General features: G+C 33.1%; 1 protein-coding gene across 1 annotated transcript in view; it reads left to right on the forward strand.

The window, feature by feature from the left end:
* The first annotated feature begins 7,288 nt into the window (after window positions 1-7,288).
* LOC149800339 (uncharacterized) overlaps window positions 7,289-20,323 on the forward strand; it is a 52,684-nt gene continuing 39,649 nt past the window's right edge. The window contains exons 1-10 of the mRNA XM_089958391.1: window positions 7,289-7,422; window positions 8,560-8,598; window positions 9,008-9,110; window positions 9,477-9,502; window positions 11,622-11,709; window positions 12,148-12,173; window positions 13,574-13,681; window positions 14,495-14,696; window positions 15,303-15,386; window positions 17,251-17,340. Coding sequence (XP_089814517.1) covers window positions 9,045-9,110; window positions 9,477-9,502; window positions 11,622-11,709; window positions 12,148-12,173; window positions 13,574-13,681; window positions 14,495-14,696; window positions 15,303-15,386; window positions 17,251-17,340 — 690 coding nt within the window. The 5' untranslated portion in view covers window positions 7,289-7,422; window positions 8,560-8,598; window positions 9,008-9,044. The remainder of the gene's footprint in view (window positions 7,423-8,559; window positions 8,599-9,007; window positions 9,111-9,476; window positions 9,503-11,621; window positions 11,710-12,147; window positions 12,174-13,573; window positions 13,682-14,494; window positions 14,697-15,302; window positions 15,387-17,250; window positions 17,341-20,323) is intronic.

Below are 20,323 nucleotides of genomic sequence, written 5' to 3' on the forward strand. Positions count from 1 at the left end.
AAGGCAAATTATTCTTCATGATATATATATATATATATATATATATATATATATATATATATATATATATATATATATATATATATATATATATATATAGAGAGAGAGAGAGAGAGAGAGAGAGAGAGTGAGGGTTGCTGATCAAAGTTCTTGTATTTTGAATTTTTATTTTTTGTTGAGCAACTGCTATGGTTGGTTGTTGCTTTTCTCAGGTTAGTGATAATGACGCTGTTCGTATATAATGCGCATACCTGAGATGTAGTGATTTTGCAGTTATTATCACCCTCTCTCTCTCTATATCTATCTATCTATCTATCTATATCTATCTATCTATCTATCTATCTATCTATCTATCTATCTATATATATATATATAATATATATATATATATATATATATATATATATATATATATATATATATATATATATATATATATATATATATATATATATGAATATAGATTGAGAGAGAGAGAGAAAAAAGTGAGAGAGAAATACAGATATACAGACATACAGAAAGTCAGAAAAAAGAGATGGTGATAGAGTAAGAGAGAGAATGGAAAAACTATAAAACATACCGATAGTTCTATACCTTATTATCAATAACTTAAAACGGAATAGGACTGTGTGTTATATGTTCTTTATTGAACGATGAAGTGTTTGCTTTGCCCATGTTTCTGGGAAACCCTATATATGTAGACAGGGGTTGAATAACTTTTTTGAGACCACTTCGATCGTCACTGGGGCCAGTGAGTTGCAACAGCTGCTTAACAATTGATTATTTTGCTAGATACAGTATACTTTAAGAAAACTAGTAATAAATAACATGAGACAACATTACAAAATCACACCAAATACTTAAGTTCAGCTTGAATTAGGCAGAATAAGGTACATCATATTAGTCATTATTAGCGTTTGAGTGAGGCCTCGCTTCAGACTCATATCAAAATTAAGGTTATGTAATAATGCATCAGGTGCAAGCTACAGCAGCACGGTTCCTTTTTCAGATCTCTCAGGTTCCTAATGCATTTCATGTTTCTCAATTTTTCAGCTATCATATCTCATCCTTTTTTCTTGATCTTATTCAGTTTTCTCCTCCACTACTCTGCCTATGTACTTATTAACATAAGTGCACTTTGCAAATTGTTATAGACTCATTCGAAATATATTCAGGCTTTTCCACTAATTATCCTAAATATTTGTTGAAAAGCTACCAGGTGTTCTTATTGCACACAACATAAATAAAATACACATAACATAGTACTTTACAAGACAGACCGATTCTCAAAATAAAAACATAATCACGTGTCTCCAAAACATTGGAACCAACACATTCGCATAAAACAACATGCACAAATGCGTCAAAAATCAGTTTAGACTCTAACACACCTGATGTTATTTTGAATTATTTTCTCTTCAGGGACTATTTGCGGATATATATATGGCCATTATATCTGCCTATTTGTGATGACACCAATTTCGATATTATTATGTTATTCAATACCCTTCTATTGGCCTAAACAAGGAATGAATGTGACCTCATCAAAAGCATGACCAATACATGTGTCAGATAAAGGAATACTTTCCTTATCAACATTATTCTCAAGAGATTTCTTTGCCATAGTAATTGCACCAGCTTGGCATAAATCAGGAAATTCTTTTTCAATTGGATAGATTTTCTGATCCAAGCAAGGTTGTCAGTTACAAGTGGATTAACCACAACCGTGTCTCCAGCTAGGTCGTTGACTATTAATAAATGAATGCCCTCAGCGGGTAAAACAGAGACTGTGCCAACTGGCATGGGTCCTGAGACTGTCTGATGACACATTTACACAATGGAGAGGACCATTAACAAAGCCGCAGTCTACTCCCTGAATAAGAACACTCTCATTAGAAGATGACATATCAGAAAAAGCCAAGATACCTAATAACAAAAGGCTCTGAGACGCTCATGTGTTCCTTAAAATTCGGATAGGGATAGGATTGGCCGAAACACCCAAGAGCGATATAGAACCCTTCGATATAAATGGTTCATAATTCTCCATAGAAAATCAAACTGGGGTTTATTAGACCCAACAAGTGTATTGCTTTCAATACATGACAGTGACCTTGACCTCTTAGAAATAAGAGCATTTGGAATAAGTCTGTCTTGATTCTGTTGTCTATTGTTCACTTTGTAGCAATCAGAAATATCGCGTCCTTTTTTCTTGCAATAGGTACACGTAGGAAGAGACAAGGATCTTGAATCAAGCTTATCAGTTTGAGTTTTAGAAGGGCTTGTATTATTCTGAAAAAAAGGTTTCTGCCAGAAGGCTGTTGAGTAGAAGTCTTATTTACAAAAGGAACTTTATGAGTTAAAGAATTCTCATCAACGGCTCGATCATCATTTTCCATGGTGTCAGTCTTATGCTCGTCAAGATAAGTCTTAATTTCATTAAGCAGCATCTATCAAATAACCTCTTTTTCTCTAGCAAATTCGACATGAGTTTGTCCAGCTTTTTTTCTACAGTTTCTGAATTTGTGCCGATTTCAGGGACCATCCCATATCCCCTCAAGATGCATTCCTTAACCAAATCATAGTTACCACTTTGTTGAACTGACAGTGAATTGTAAATATCACTAGCCTTACCAGTGAGTACACATTGTAATAACTGAGTCCAAAGCTCCCTCGGCCATTTTAGCACGAGTAAAATATGTATCTACTTCTTTTTCCCTGAATGTGGGAACTAACCTAATATGCTTTGGAAGATCAAAAGTTGGATTTGAAGTATGAATGTGCTTTTCACTTGCCAGTTCCATTTATTTCATTCTACATTGACATTCCCTCTCGTGCGTCTCTTTCTCCAACTGTAAATGTATATGCTTTTTCTGTAACTGTGTTGGCTATTTTTATAATGCATTTGTGTTTCTTTCTCTTATTCTTCATCTTGTAAAAACATTTGTTCTTTTTGTAACTGCATTTGTCTTTTTTCTCTCTTTTTCTTCCGCTTGCAAATGCATTTGTTTTTCATGTAGCTGCAATCGCATCTCTCTGTCTCCTTCTTTCTGAAGTTCCCGCTTCCTTAACTCCAATTCCATCTTGTATTTTAATTATAATTCCTTCCCTTCAATGTCGGAATCTGATACAGATTTATTGATCAAAACCAATGCACCTTTATCCAAAAACATTCTTTTCTACCAAGTACTGAACCAAAATATTTCTTATTTCTTGTTTCGTTAAGGAATTCTTTACCTCAGAAAGATCGTATGTTCTGGCAAGTTGAATCAGTTCACCTTTTTTGAAAAGATGTAATTGTTTCTGGGTATGATTTGAAAGAAAGACTTCCAATTTTTATGCCATTTTGGAAAAGGCTTGCCAATTTCACTACAAATTTAAAAAGCAGGGAAATTCAAATTTGTTAAAGTTTTTTTTTATTAAGTGTTTAGGCTCGAATAAACAGTAACAAAAGAAGGAGTGAAACAACAAGCTTCGCAAAATTTAACAAATATTTAATTCTATGGAAACATACTGTAAAAATGAAAAATAAGAACTTATCGTTTTAAGAATCGAATCCAAAAATAATCTTAGAATAATCCGCGAACAAAATTTTAGAAGTCGTAATAATAAAATGTTCTAATGATTTCTAGTTCGAGTCCCGATTTAGAATCCAAGATGGAAGGCAATGACGTATGCTATATCATGTACTGTTTTGAACTATACGGTTCCTTGTAGAAACACAAGAAATGATCAGGTGTTTGAATTAATGAAAATTTGTTTGTTTAAGAATTCTGTATGAGCACTCAACATATTTCCAGAGAAACGATTTAATCTTTTAGAATCCAAATAATTCAAATAAACAATAAAATTTGATTACCAAAATGACGGAACAAAATAAACTCCATTACGTCGCAGTGTTTAGAAGCCCGATTAAAATTATTTCTCAAAAACAATGGTTATGCAGCAATTATGGGTGCCCGTATGAAGGTCACATAATGATGTTTACATCACGTACTTAATACATGACCCTGACAGAAACCAATCATTTTACTCTAAGAATAAATTAAAAAACGTTGTTCACTTCAATAAAACTATTAACAAGGCTAGTGTCACGTATTCAACACGGCCTTGATCTCAGTTTTATTATTTCCACAATTAAAATAAATAAACAAATCTTGTTCACGTGACTAATTTTGAATTAAGATCAGGAACTAGGCTAGCTTTATGTGTTTACAATTGAATCATTCAAGGCACAAATATTTTCTGGAAAAAGTATCGAGTTCCTAGTAAGAAGAACTACAATATTTTGACATATAATGAAATTAAAAAATAAAAAGATTTTAAAACTTACAACAATTAATAAAGATATGCCGTAAATTAAATTAAATATATATAACAACATATTTAGGAACTGTCCATTTATAAACTATCGGGAATGATGTAATGCTTGTTATTTTAAACTCTGCATTCGTTGGCCTATATTCGTTTTACGATGCTATGTAGAGTAACTAAAATATTTATCCGACTTTTGTTAGACGTTCTTTAGTATACGCTTCTTTCGACGTATGCAGATATATGCTTTGCATTCACACCTGGCCACCATCCCCCCATAAAAAACAAATAACAAAACCCAATAATAATTTATCAATGATCACTATAATATTGTATATATTTGTCCGAAATAAATTACCTTTAAGAGCAAAGGAGTATTTGGAACGTTAAGGGTGAACTCATTTCATGATCTTGTAACTAGAAAACATGCATTCAGTTCACACACGCCCTAATACCATGTTTATATTTAGTACACAAGCATTTGTTATTGTTAAATGTGGTATAAGTTGCCCTTTATTTCATGGTAAATGTTGCATATGGTTGAAATATTCAGAAACCTCATTTTCGTCTTTTTTTACTCGTCTGTCAAACTTTTATTGGTGATGGACAACATATGTTTTGGTTGGACCCGACCTCTCTCATTTAACTTTGAAGGCTATGAAGCAGCAATTCAAACAACGATGTTCAATATTTCGGATCCTATCGAATTCGTACTCAGTCGTGTTTTAACGCAACAGAATTGATACATATGAAATTCTTCATCTTTTCTTTCTTCAGTATACAATGGTTTACATTTTAGACGGATGCATTGTTTTCATTATTGGTTGAACACTTGGAAAATGTGAGCCATCAGTCATAAGATATTTTATTTTTATTGATTCCTTGCAGCGTCGTTTCCAGGTTTAAGACTTAGCATGATATAGATGGCAACAGATGAGAATATTAATATCTTTAATATTAAACAATCCTAACTTCGTTTGGTTTTCTATGATTTGTAAAGAGAAGATCTACTTAAATTTTATTTCACCCGCAATAATAATAATTATCATATGCTCATGTTATCTCCGTTAACTTTACATTGTCAGAATTGTGCAGTATTTTTCATATTACACAGCTTGATACTGCACGGTACGTGTGTAAAAAAATTCGTGTGTTTTAACTATTTGTGATTGTAAAACAAACAATTTACTATCATTTAGCAGACGCTAGTGTTTTTTGCTCTCACGTTTTAGAGATATTTGTGGATGAAATATAGCGGCTAACTGATCCATTTCTAATTAGAGATGGTAAAGTTGACGATGTGGGTGAGTTCAATGAGTCACAAAAGAAAACAAATTTGTCCTAAACAAATTTGAGACACACAATATTACAAATGCAATTCTAACCATTCAAACCGTTATTATGGGGAAATGTTGATAATTATTAGCAACTGGAATGGTTCAGACTGTAACCCGTGCTTAGTACGTAAAGGCATTTTAAGGCCAAGGGCTATCCCGTCTCCCTCGGATGACTCAATTTACAAATCAGTCAAAACGCTTATTTCGAAGAAAAATATGCAATTGAAGTAGGCGAGATTTTGGTAGAAAACCAAGAGCCTCAGATTTAATAAGCAAACACGACTAATAAGTCTTATTTCTGCTCGCGAAACGGGCTGTTACACTGCACACAGCAGTTGCTTTTCAATTTTCCTCGTTTATTTTAAAAAAAAAAACAATATTGGGATTTATGATAGCGATAGCGATAGAAGTCATACAGTTAATATGTATAGTTGGTGACCTTCCAACAAAGGGCATGCGTCTATAGCTGCTAGTAACAAAGACTATAAATTTAGTTACCTTTTTGCATCTTGAATTTCCTCAAAATATGATTTGGTAGTTATTTCTGCAAATCGGAATTGCAGGTTCCAAAAATGTATCCAGACTACGAAACTGTACTGTACTATCGACCACATTTCCATCGGAAATCACGTTCTTGTTACTACACTCAAAACGAAATGAATGTGATATTCCCCGGCAAACAATATTTAATCATGCGATTTATGAGAATTTCAATTAAAAGCACTCATATTTTTTCCACATTAGTATCCCAAACAATGAAAAAGAGAACTGAAACACATGTGCAGCTACACCAATGATAGTCCCTCATGTCACACGTACATCGTAATGAATTGACCCAGCTAATAAATCCAGTGTATCGCAAAAATATAGAAGCGTAATTTAGTTGCAAGGGGATACAACCAAAATCTTTCCATTCAAGAACAACTGAAAAAGTTATTTCAATGCGCGTTCATTCACAATATGATTCTAAATTTCAATTTTAAGTAGACCAGCACGAGGTTTAATTTGAAAAGAATGACTAAACGCGCACAAATTTAAAGGTCACAGAGCGGTGTTGTGTGAGCATTAATACTGTTACTGTATTTTGTTGAATCTACAGTTGTGTATTTACTATGGAATCGAGCATAACATTTATTACTGTATTTATTGCAATTTGTTATTTTTATTATTCAGCCTTAGGTAGAAAGTCACAATGAGCATATAGGATAAATATACTTGAAAATATGAATATCTTTATCTGAATAATACTGTCCTACGTAAGGAGTGCAGTATTGCTCAGAAATACCCTTTAATACATTTACATTCAAATTCAGTAACCTCTAAATAAACAAAATATAATGCTGTTCCATTTCGAGCGAAAACATTGCATCTTAGAATGCAAATATTTTCTTTCTAATATTAAAGAAAGTAAAAAGAAACAATGAAAATGATGTTTCCTTGTCTCGCTATAATTATGAGTAAAAAACGATCAGGTGGTAGCAAAGGATCAAAATAATTCACAGAGCAAATATCATAAGAGTTTGGGGAAATCCTCAAGTCAGCGATGCAGCAAAAAGGCGATAATAAATTTAGTAAGCATTTACTTTAGAGGGAGATTCTCTATCCAATAGGCTCTCCCTTCTCCCAACAGGGAAGTAAATTGTACAATATATTTCTGCCATTTTGTTGAATGGACTAATAAACAGATATTCATAAAAGAAAGTGTTGACTTAGGATGATGATCAAGTCCTGAATTCGGTTGTTGCGTTGTAAATACATAAATTGCAATCGATTGGTAAGTAGAGTGAGTATAGCAACATTTAAACTTCTGACGCTTTAGGCAGTTATGGAGACGTACCTTCTTGCTCTGTACTAGACTAAACGATACATCTAAAATTAGGTCAACTATAATTTAAGGTATGCAATCATTAAATCGTCTCCATGTGAGTAGATGTAGGTAACAAATTAAATCCAAAACATCGGAGGTTTACATTAATGAGAAGCTTATCCACGTTAATGAAGTATGTTTTATCGCAAAATGATAAGTTTCCCTTTACTACTCCCCACACCTCATTTCCCCACCCATCACCCCATCTGTACCAGTCACATGCGGAAGATTATTCATGACACGGACTTCAGTCGTTCTATTTATTCAAGTTTAGGCAAACAAAGCTTTGTCCCTTGTACATCTTATGTTTAACGTAAGTAATATAATTTTCTTCTGCCATATGTACTCTCTTATTATATTACAATGATGCGCACGCAGCAAACGTGAGCGCGTACCCGTTGTATGTAGAAATGCATAGCCTGAATGAATAAAGATTGTGTGTCTAGAAGTACAATCTTTAAACTTGTATTCATCTACAATAACATGGATCTGCGTTAAAGCATATGTTCGGTTAAGGTCTAGGATATCATTGTTATAGAGGTTTAGAAATGACATCGTCATTATAAATACACAACTTAAATATTCGGACGTATATTTTCGATATATCTCTAGTTGGAGAAAGGGATCTCAACATATATAACTAGTAAAAAGCCACATTGGCTTTTCAGAAATAATAGACAAAGGTGAACACAATCATTTATATTATTAAATGCTTTCAACTCCGATATGCTGATGCCTTTGACAGAAATATGAAACAGGTGTATTTCATAGTATTATCCATGACTATCCCTCTTGTCTGTTTACTCTGGACGGTATATTATTGTATTTACACAAGACGTTTGTACTGTTAAGCACTAGCAATCGTAGATTCATGCTGCCCGGTGTATAAGGCTAGGCATATCAAACATTGGCTCCTATTGAAGTTTCAATCCGCATCAGTTTCATAATCTTATTAGCATTGGTAATCATCGACTAATGATACAATAGATTCACTTAGACAGGTCAATACTTTTTGTGATGACTGCTTTTTTACTCTACAATTAGATTTGGTAAACATCAGACGTTTTCGGCAGAGAATTAGCAGTAAGTATAACAAAATATTATCAATTTAGGAAGAATGCCCTGTAATTCTTTTCTCCTAATTGGATAAAAAATCACCTATATTATTTTTCAGCTCTAAATAAAACAAGTCAACGTTTTGGGGTATTTTTTTTCTTCATATCTGTACTTTATTACTGTCTAAATTCATGTTATCTTGGCCCTGTCAGCATACGGGTTGCACTTTCATTTTTCTTGTAAGCATTCATATCGCTCTTAAACTTTAAAGTCAATCCCTAGGGGTTACACTTAGAGTTTTATCACAAATTAGAACCCAGAAGCATGTAGACGAAACCTGGGTGGCAAAACCTTAGTTTTATATTAATTCTTTATAAATATTTTATTATGGTTATGCATGTGGCTTGTGTCAGTGGTCTCCAATATTTTTTTTCAGATACTGAATTTATTGGGTCTGCGTCTTTCATTCGATTATGGGTATCAGATCAAGCAAAACTAGAAAGAACAGCGATGCCGAACAACAATCCTTTATCAAACAGGTAAATATAAAGATCGAAGAAATTTGATAGGATTTTACAGGTGAATATTTATATTTTTTATTATAAGAAATATACCTACAATGGTGCTCGATCGCGTTAAAAGTTAACGTTATATTTCAACTTAAGATATTCGAAAACGGACCTTGTTTTGGTTATAATGTTCTCATATGTGACAGCTAAGTATCGATTTTCATTTCAATCGAGCCGACAATGCACGTAGTTGCTCTGATCCACTGTATAGTTGCAATGTAAGTGGTTAACATGTACCTATCGTCAGTCTTGTTTAAAATATGCATCGTAATATCTTGCATTCAGTTTCAACCATTGTTACATACAGAATATACTGTATTATTTGTATCGTTGCAGACTGATACTCAGATATCCGGACGCTCGTAAGTGACTTATAATCTTGCATATTTCATTAAAGAGTCTTCTTTTATTAATTCCAGGTGTGTTGAGATGTATAATGAGATATGATAGTAATCTCAGATTCCTGCCATAATATAGGCATAACAAAGTAAAACTTTATCTGGATATTTTACGAGAAGATACTTTTCGTTGCACACGTTTGAGTATGTACTTCACACTTTACTGATGACGGTAAGACTCTTTCATAATTAGGGTGTTATGCCACTTGTAATATATTTTGATAAATGTCTTCGCTCTTTACAATAAAAGAAGGAATCATCTGATTTCACACGTCTGGTTGTGCTTGCATGTGCATGATAGAAAAATAAGAGGTATCCCAGACAGTTGGCGGTTTATATATATACCGCATTAAACTCCAGGTTTAACAGGTAGACCACTATGTATAAATGGTCTGATTAGAACTCACCGTTCAAGAACATTTTACAAGAGACGAAACTTATGGAAAGTGGATAGTGTCAAAATCATTGTAATTTAGGATCAGTCCATTTTAAAACTAAGCAAAATAAGTTTACAATTTTACACCATGTACAGCATTCCTAAACAGAAGAACGTTTGGTTAAACGGTATTGTTTCTGGTATTGCATTGTCAGGGTGTATCAAAAAAAGTTAAAAAGTGGATGCTTCTGTACTAGTACGTCACAGTGTCCATCTGGGTAATTCAATATCCACGTTTCTACCGCACACACGTTGGTCTCCATTATTTTGCGAAGAATGGGATTTTCGTCACCTCTGCGGCATACAAATGGACCAAGGTGCCCATTAATGTTAATACATAAAATAGTTAAATGGATGTTACTTAAAGATTCTCACAGCATTTAACAGCATTTAATGTATTGCATATACCTCTATGAACATTATCATGATTTACTCTATATGTAACTTTTTTTATAAAGGGTATGTAGATCCATGTGTACTGCACATCTCCAAATGGCACTATTACGTCATAGTTATTATACTAGGTGTCTCTTAGAACTGAATATTGAATGAAAACTATAGAGATATCTATACATTAATAACAAATAATGAAAATGTTTTTATAACATTCCGATCAAAGAATATTAACGAAAACTAAATGGCATCTTTGGGAATCATTAGCGATTTTGACCGAGTGTAATCAAATTCTGAGATTTCCTCAGTAAATATTGTTAACATGCATTTGTTTAGCATCTTCATTAACAACAACGTTGCTTACTTTTTAGTTCTACCGTTTCAAACATTTTTTGAGAGTTTGTGTGTCTATATTACTTTGTTTCAGCCGCATATTTAAGGAAACAAATAACGTCTAGATCAGAATTTGCCAGAAATTAATTATTCTGCTTCGAATTATATACATATAAGTATGATTCTGAAAAGAAATCGCTCGGAATAATCATTATTGGTTAATATAATGACGATGAAAGATGGTAGACATATTTATAATTCTAGATTAACAATTTAATATGGTATAGCACAAAAATGTTCTCTTAATTTCTAATACAAATTCGAAGAGCCATGAATAAGAATGTCTTAGAGTTATTAAAACATTTTAAGTTGGTTAATTCAAGTGTATTCATAAAATGAATTAATGTCAAAACATGAATTTTTCAATGTATTTTTGGTCTATGTTGCAAGCCAGTTTAAATACTATATCATACTTCTCCACTGACATTACTACCAGGGTTACTCTTTTTGCAATCGATGTATTGGAAGTATAGTTTACCTCGAGGAAACATTCTTCTTTCCTTAGTGATACTTTTCGACTGTCTGAACTGCGTCGGACAATATAATAGCCAATATAATACATGTTGTCTTGTTGACAGTATGTCATGCTTCATTTTGCATGACTCTGATTAATTCTATACGCACGAATTGCTGTTAATTTCCACTTCATAACTGAATGTAAAATTTATCAATTCTTGTTTAAGATTGTATTACTTTTGAAATGGGGTTATAAATATAGCTGTATTACAGAAATAAAGCAGCAGCAGCAGCATAATCACCATCCACTTGCGACCAATAGAACATGTTGTACTTTCGCTTAATTTATTTGGTCTTGATTCAACTGCTGTTATATTTATTATTACTTATATAACCATCTTCTAGGAGGAACGTTTTTGACTCAATCATGGGTAGGTTGTTCGGTCGAAGGACTGAGAGTTACCATTCCCAAAGGCAGCTTGTTACGCAGCAGGTATTTATGTCTAATTAAGATAAATACGCTCTATCATACTTGGGAAATTATTCATAGATTTATTGAAAGAAAATGCATTATCAAAATAATTTAATTACGTGCACAATAAGTTCCTTCCTACTTGTGATATCTGATGTTAAAAGTGAGTCCTTAAAAGCGAGTTGATTAAATCCAATATCCCTTGCAAACATCCCAGTTTTCTTAACTAGCATGTGTGAATATGCACCTCTTCCATGAATAGTATTTACTCCAGTGTCACTTGTTAATATAGTTGATGGTTGTATTCATGAAGCCAATCTAATCCTCCATTAGGTGTCGTCCAGGGACTAAATATGCTTGGTTATTCTGAGCCGTGTTTGACACATTATTATCAAAATGTATTTCATCATGACTTCATCTTGATTGTATGCGGGTATAGCTATATTCTTATCGTTGCAGAGCGATGACGAGACGCCTGTAAACTTGTAAGTAAATTATTATATGTACCTATATTGATGCCATATATTTATCATTGTCAAGAGTATATTTCGATTCTGTTTTATTTCGTTTTCTTATTTCGCATTACACTTAATACCAAGTGCAATTTTTAGTGTAATGTTTTGTTAACTTCATACCATTCCCGAAGAAAACAATGCGCGACATATTTTGACAAGTCTGGCATTTAGGCCGAGCTTTTGAATGTAAATCACATAATGCCAACACAACATAAAGGTTAAAACAAATTTAAGTAGAAATAGGAAAATAAAACGAAAACATAAATATATTAAATTGTAACATAGCTATGATACAACTACATACTATTATTTACCAGTTATAGGTATTTTGACAATAACTTGGTATTAAAAAAATGCTTTTGTAGAATCACACTATGTTAGCCAAGAAATCTGTGACTCAACTGATGTTTTGTAAGAAAGTATGTCATTTAGGGTTGTTTCAATTCTTTAAAGATTATGTAGTATAAAGTAGTAAATGCAAACACAAAATGAATATAATAATTATACAGAAATGTTGACACTAATAGTATAAATCCTCTTGTCAATTGCAATTGTAGTTCAAGATATACCTGGCATTAATATATGACAAAAATTAGTCGTGGGCGTTGATGCCGATAATGGCATTATCATTAATTCCATTATGCTTTACGTGGGAGAAGCCACGAAAACCTAACCGATTATACTGACACTGAAGAATAGATTAAAAGCTGAAAGCAGCAGAGAATGAAAGAATTGAAATTAAATCTTTCTATCATCCTCTAAATATTTTAATGAAAGAGGTTAAAAGAATCGTTGAATTGGTCTGAAGATGAATTATTGTAGACCTCTCCATTTCATACATATTTAGAAACATCATTACACTTTTGTTGGTAAATGGACCTGATTTAGTACTTAAATGATGCTAAAGCGACTATAAGACTTTCATGGACAAGGATACGACGAAAATATGTGTTGCTCGAAGAATATTATTTTTACCATTAAGGGTTTTAATGTGTGTGTCTTTGAGAGAGTGAGAGAGAGAGAGAGAGAGACAGAGACAGAGAGAGAGAGAGAAAGATTCAGATACACGAACATTTCTGCTGATTTTTACCGCTACATTGACAGGCATGTGTATCAAACATACTACAACTAAAAGGAGAAAGAGAATAAAACAGACAATTTTTAGACTTACCACTTTCAATTTAAATTCAGTGAACGTGATGATGTAAAGCTTTGCGGAACATAATTTTATTGGTGTTCGGTATATGTTGTGTCTTCTAATAGTAGGATCTATAAACACAAATGTGCCTCTAATATTTGCTGAAGGTCGCTTTTAAATTAAATAATACCTCGAAATAAAGATTCTTTACGATATTTTTCCTTAATGACAGGACAAACCATAATCAACAAGATGCGATAGCACAGCTCCATGTAAGAATCACGGCTTCAGAACAAAAAATCGAAGAACTGAAGAAAGAAAATCAGTTGCTTCTCACTAGGTTGTATTCATGATTTAATTGTCATATTACTTGTTTCCCATTAGACTTTTAAGTATAATTAAAATAGGTCAGATTCATTAATGTATTGGAAATGTGTGCTGATGAATTCTCGAAATATGACATCGAAAAGAGCAAATACTTGCATCAAAGACACAAACCTCATTTCAAATGAATTATATACGTTAATATGTTGCTGAGATTTTGATTAAATTGGTATCACCGAATGTATTTCTTAATACAGAGTGATTCCCTATTAAATCATTCCCGTATTCTGCCTTGTCAAACTATATGAAATTTGCTCATTTTCCGCAATGCAATTGAGTAGTTGAATGTTCCTAAGAGTTTACTCGTATTATGAAGCATTGAGACTGTAAAGGTTATTTACGGTTGACCATACATGTCCAATATTCGCAACAAGTATTCTATACAGTTTGAATTGTCTTATTTGTTTTATTTTGCAACACTATCTACTATTTTATAGCAAATGTTCATTTGTCACACTGGTATTTATATTTTGGTACTTTCATAGAGAAGACAAATGCTAATCGTGTTGAAAAAAAGCAAACGCTTTCACTGAAAACGTTAACCCAAACATAAGTGAAATGCATGTTTAGTTATCACAGATAGAAGCATTACATTTCGATACTTATTCCTACAACCAATTCGGAGGTCAGTAGCGTAATGCATAAAAAGTTGTTTTAATTTTACGCAATTAAATTTTTTATTCTTGTCTATGTTGTATAAATAAATAATGTCATGGAAACATTTCTAAATATAATCGTATTTTAAAACACAAATGTTTTCATCCTCCAGGCTCAGTGAGAAAGGCTCCTTGCAACTTACAGAAGGCAATCCTAACATCGCGGATCTCAGTGACCCTAACCGTGTGGACAAATTGGTGGAACAGCTTTCTGAACTTTACGACAACCAATGGACAGACACTTTCCAAGTTTTATGTGAACGTAAAGGCTTAGAAGATGAGAAAGCTATTACCGTTTTGCTGACTATAATTTTGGTAACTATATATATATATATATATATATATATATATATATATATATATATATATATATATATATATATATATGTAAAAGGTATAAATTGGTAAATGAAATGTAGGTATAAAGCAAAGCGTTTTCTGTGTTTTCTTTCTCATGGATTTAATCATTGCAATTTTAATCTGCTGACTGCCATAGTTATCATATTAAACGCGTTTGTAAAGACGGGATTATAAATATTACAAACAGCTAATGCTTCTTTAGGTTTTCGCCATCATATGGTTCTTATGCATTGTCTTTATAACTATATATATACATATATATATATATATATATATATATATATATATATATATATATATATATATATATATATATATATATATATATATATATATATATATATATTTGACATTCGTCACTCTGGATGAGAGACTAAACTTCAAGCTAAGTATTGCTTATTATTATGACACGCTTTATTAATGTCTATAGTGTCTAGGGTCTGATGTGACTAGCGTAGTTTCGGAACAAACATATCTTTGTTTTACTAAAATTAAAGTTGAAATATATAAGGTACTGCTCGAAACAGCTGATTGTTTATGTATATGTGTCATCTATTCTAGACAGCATATGAAATATGTAGAAGTCATGCGGAAAAACAAACTGGACAGTTAATTGAATCTATGTGTAGGTTTACCGGAGTGGAGGTGAGTAGTCGTAACTAAATCGTGAAAATGTTACTCTTTTTGATATGCTTAACGTATCTGAAGTCATCCGAAATGGCCTAGAAATATTCAAAAGAAATTGCTTTTATTAAAAATGGTTAAATTAGAGAGATTCGAAATACATTCATTCGTATGTAGATTGATAGTCTACTTCTATTAAAATAGGAGGATATTTTGTTGCAGTGACACTGCAATGATGCTAGGCGCCCTGGAGCACCAGTATTCAGTGTCTATCTTTCCCCTTTTTTACTACCGAGAGCACTGACTGTATTACTCGCCAACCTTTCCCCTCCCACTCGAACATACGTTTTGTGAAGACTTCCCTCGTCACACTAAGACAGTATTGCCCAACATTGTTTGGCCGCAGCCCTGAAACAAATTTTTTTTCGGAGACTCACGACCCATTTCCACATTTCGATATGTTTTGCCACCCTCAAGAAAATTCTGGCCACCATCTAGAACTTACTCACTGCCCTGATTCGCTTCGCTACCTGGGGGTTGAGAACAACTGCACTAAGGTGAGGATGAAATATAATAAACGTTTAAGCTGGAAAAAATGTCCTGACTGCACCCCTATTCCTGTCTAAATCTCCTGGCATCGAACAACACTTCCTTACGCGGACGTTATTATTAGTTTCCTTGTAATTGCTTTGCTTAGTTTCAAAACACGGTCGAGTGTAAAATCAAGAGTCAAATACTCTGAAAGAAAACTATGTATATATTACTAACATTAGTTTTTACATAAAAAGACTGAATAAATCTCCCTTATTTGTAAATATAGCAAACTAAGCGATACATATAACTATAGTATTACCATTCAACTATTATGACCACATAGTATTAAACAAAGAACATAAAAGAGCAAATACAACATGTTTTTGTAAAATTAAAAAATAATATATTCCCTAGAAATATGAAAAGGAAATTACAGTATTGTGAATTAAATCGCAAATTGTCCTTCTCAAAGTTATATCACAAGTGTAAATATAGAGTCCCAAATTAATTCCAGAGGTGATCTGAACGAAACCCAATTTTGTACGTACTGATGTGCCAATAGCCAGGAATGTGGCAATGTATTAACAGTCCTGATATATGGCAATGCTGTAATCCAAGAAGCCCATGAATGCATTCACAGTAATCCCAAAACAGAGTTATAGCCCAAGAAATAGTAATGAGTACTTTGTCATTTCTGTGATTAATTTAAATTAATAATTTCTCTCAAATAAAATGTAAACACATCATAAATGTGATCCCACTTCGCATGTTAAGGAAGCAATAAATCATTCTGAAGTAAACAACATTTACATAAAAAGCTTAGATACAATAATAGAACTGGATGAGAGTAATTTTCAAATTCGTAAACAATTTGCTTCTAGAACATTAAGAATTTATAAACAAAGCTAGACTTTGAACTCAACATCAATAAACATGTTTATCTCTATTTAATAATGTTCTTAAAATATAGCCTAATATCATAGAGAAGTATGTATGTAATATGGTTATTACTAAAATGAAAAGAAAAATATGGTTTTAGACATGTAGGCTCTAAACTCAATCACTAAGTTGAATCACACAATATAGACATACATAAAATATAATCATGGAGAAAATCCAAGACACAATACAAATGAAAGATGCATAACACAAATTATAAATATAATATATAACGCGATTAATCAATTAGAGTATATGCAATGTAACAGTGACAGAATCATTATATGCCATGATACCTTAACCGCGACATACAAATACACGCTGTGCTCATTTCAGCTCGTAGATAATTTTATCCATTTAGAGTGCTCAGATGCTAAAAACATGATATTAACCCATTTTTAAATTTTCACAGGTCGGAGAATGGATCATTCGTGAGTCTATGCATAATCTCCGCAACTTCAGAGTCAAACATTTTACCTCTGTCATGACTGACATTAAAAATGTAAGTAGTAAAATGTAGGAGAGTGGAGAAGTCTGTATGAAAGCTACAGATCAATATTTGTATAGACCCGTAAGGGTGTACAGCAAGTTCTTTAAATCATATAACACTGGATACAAACATAAGTAGTGTCATTTTTACCCTTTTGGATTATATCTTCCAGACTTGACAAGCAAGCTGTTCGCTATTCTCAACATTAGCATGAATAATCCACGAAAGTCACCAGTCATGGGGATATAGGCTTATGACGTGTATGAAAACCACTAAAGGTACAAATGGGGCAAAACGTGGCAGATTAACACTACTCAAACTATGGATCATCATCACGTTTTGAGACTTTGTACGGTATCTGCACAAATGAGTGGCAGGTCGCTATTTAGCAAGTGCTTTATTGATCGATACTTCCCAGGCTATATAAATCTTGTTGTGGGATTACATCATCCTCAACTGCTGCAAGTTTAATGAAAATGGTTGCTCTTGATTGGCCTCAAAATTATTGTTTGATCTGCACCAGGTTAGAACAGCTATTGCCAATATCGACAAATATCTGATTAGTTCGAGAGAGAGTGCTGGATCTATCCAGTTAGCCTACAATTACTATATGTGTTTATCATCCCAAAAGGCATAAAACGTAATGGCGTATGTTTTGATATTAGGTTGGAAGGGGGAGTAGCCTATTACGTGTTTTCTACACGATTACTTGATGCTAAATACGTGGTTTGCGTTTAAGCTCTCTACACAAGCCATAGCTTTGCCAACTAACGCGATGTACTGTCATACACACAAGGTCTCTGCTTCGAATAGAAGTGTTGGAAAAAATATTCTTCATAAGTAGGGAGCCAACCGAGTCAGGTAGGTCAATATGAAAGTCAAATTTGATGTTTGCAAGGTCGTTTTTAGTAATGGTTACGTGACACGCATACTTCTTGAATCGCATCAAAACCTGATTTGGACTGAAAAACCTCACATTCTTACAATTCGTCGCGAGCCAAAGTTTCAAAGAATTATTTCAAGCAGCACTGCATCGACGGAAAAAATGTCGTCTACTATTAAAGACTTACTGCAGTATAAAATGACAAAAATCAGTGACGCTAATAATGTTTTGAGGGAGTTTGAAGTCTTTAGAAATGATATTAAAGTACCAGACGATGGGATATACAGTCTGTTGCAGCAACACTTTGATGGCTGAATAGTCTGAGTGCATCATATTGATGATCAAAGAGGCACAGTAGATGCGATATGCATATTCATACATAGTTTTAAACACATTGGAAAATTTATTAACGTGGACATGTCCTTCGAAGTGAAACCTAATAAACTATGTTAAGCATATGATAAAAGAGACAAATCTATATAATATAGTGTACGAAAATATATCAATTTGATCGTCCTCTACGTTAGAAGCGTCTGAAATAACGTTGACTGATTTTATCTAATGTTCTCGACATTCGAGAGTACAACAATCAAATAGACGTTTACCAATGAAATCTGAACAGTTTACAAAATAATATACATCTATGCAGAGAAAAGCAGCACGAGCGTAAGAGGAAAGCACTAATGGCTATTGCTAATATAAACAACATAAACTTATTGATGAAATTTACGAAACGTTTGACATTTTGGGGTACGTACGTTAGTCTTACAAAATGTATGTTTACATTGTGCTCAGTAATGAGTCATTTGAGAGTATTGACGAGGACTTATTTCTGAAAGATATTTTACCTGGCACTGCAAGAAAATTTCGGTATCATGATCCTGAATTATGCACACTGTATTATTTGGCAAGTGCTGATTTCCAACTGTGTGTTGCTATTTGCGGACTCCATTGGTTTCTGTATAAAATAACACTAAAGGCTTGTTTCTGAAAGACTTATTTCTGAAAGATATTTTACCTGGCGTTGCAAGAAAATTTCGGTATCACGATCCTGAATTATGCACACTGTATTATTTGGCAAGTGCTGATTTCCAACTGTGTGTTGCTATTTGCAGACTCCATTGGTTTCTGTATAAAATAACACTAAAGGCTTGTAACAAGGTACAACGTCGGTAACTGGAAGAATCACTGACACCCACTCACCGGTTGTCGAGATTGTATGACCCTTTATTAAAAAGCAGAGATGAAGCGAAACAATATATGAAATATCCAAAAGCTCCTGCACATTAGAATCATTGGTTTTGATGCCCCAAACGGTAGTATTTAAGTTGGAGCTGTACCCAATGATGGATCACCTGTGCTTATTTGCGCCGAAGTGAACTTTAGACACATTCTATATGAGTTTATGGATTTGTATGCTAACAGTTATTTAGATAAAGCGCAGGTTTATTTACAAAATTTATCGTGGAAAATACGAAGTCTGCAGCAGAGCGTGCCACAATAAATACTGTAAAACAAATATGTTAGTGTCACGTACTGGTCCAGTCGCGCTAGGCCATGTCTTAAATGAGGCATCGGAATCAAATTACATAATAAACTTTACCGGCCGTGTGTATCTCTAAGTAAATATTACATAAATAAATGAGTAATAACTATAATCAAAGCAATTATTCAGTTCTTCAGCTTAAGCAAATCGCACAAGATTATAAAATACACATATATAAATCTTATGCCAAAAACTGGGCACACTAGAATTATTGGGATCCATGTATATAATGAATGCACCACCAGTCACCAATCCGGTTTGTTAGTGCAAGAGCAGCAATTAACGAATTTTCACATCAGCGTAATATAGCAATACAAATAAGTGCAAGAAAAACTAAAATACTTGAGATAGTAAACGCGTTTGAACAAAATCGTCTACACAATGGTGAAAAACAACTTTGTCCTACTAACACAAATGTCTTGCATCAGCTATTACTACCGACGCTACAGATAGTATTCGTGATCGAGTACATCAATCGCAGGAACCTGAATTCAAACTTCGTGCGTTTAATGCTGAGTTTGAAAAGCACGTGGCATTATCCCCCCCACATACAAATACAGTAAAGA

Source organism: Sinohyriopsis cumingii, chromosome 5, assembly GCF_028554795.1.
Source record: "Sinohyriopsis cumingii isolate HCF-2022 chromosome 5, ASM2855479v2, whole genome shotgun sequence".
In the NCBI taxonomy this organism is placed as follows: domain Eukaryota; kingdom Metazoa; phylum Mollusca; class Bivalvia; order Unionida; family Unionidae; genus Sinohyriopsis; species Sinohyriopsis cumingii.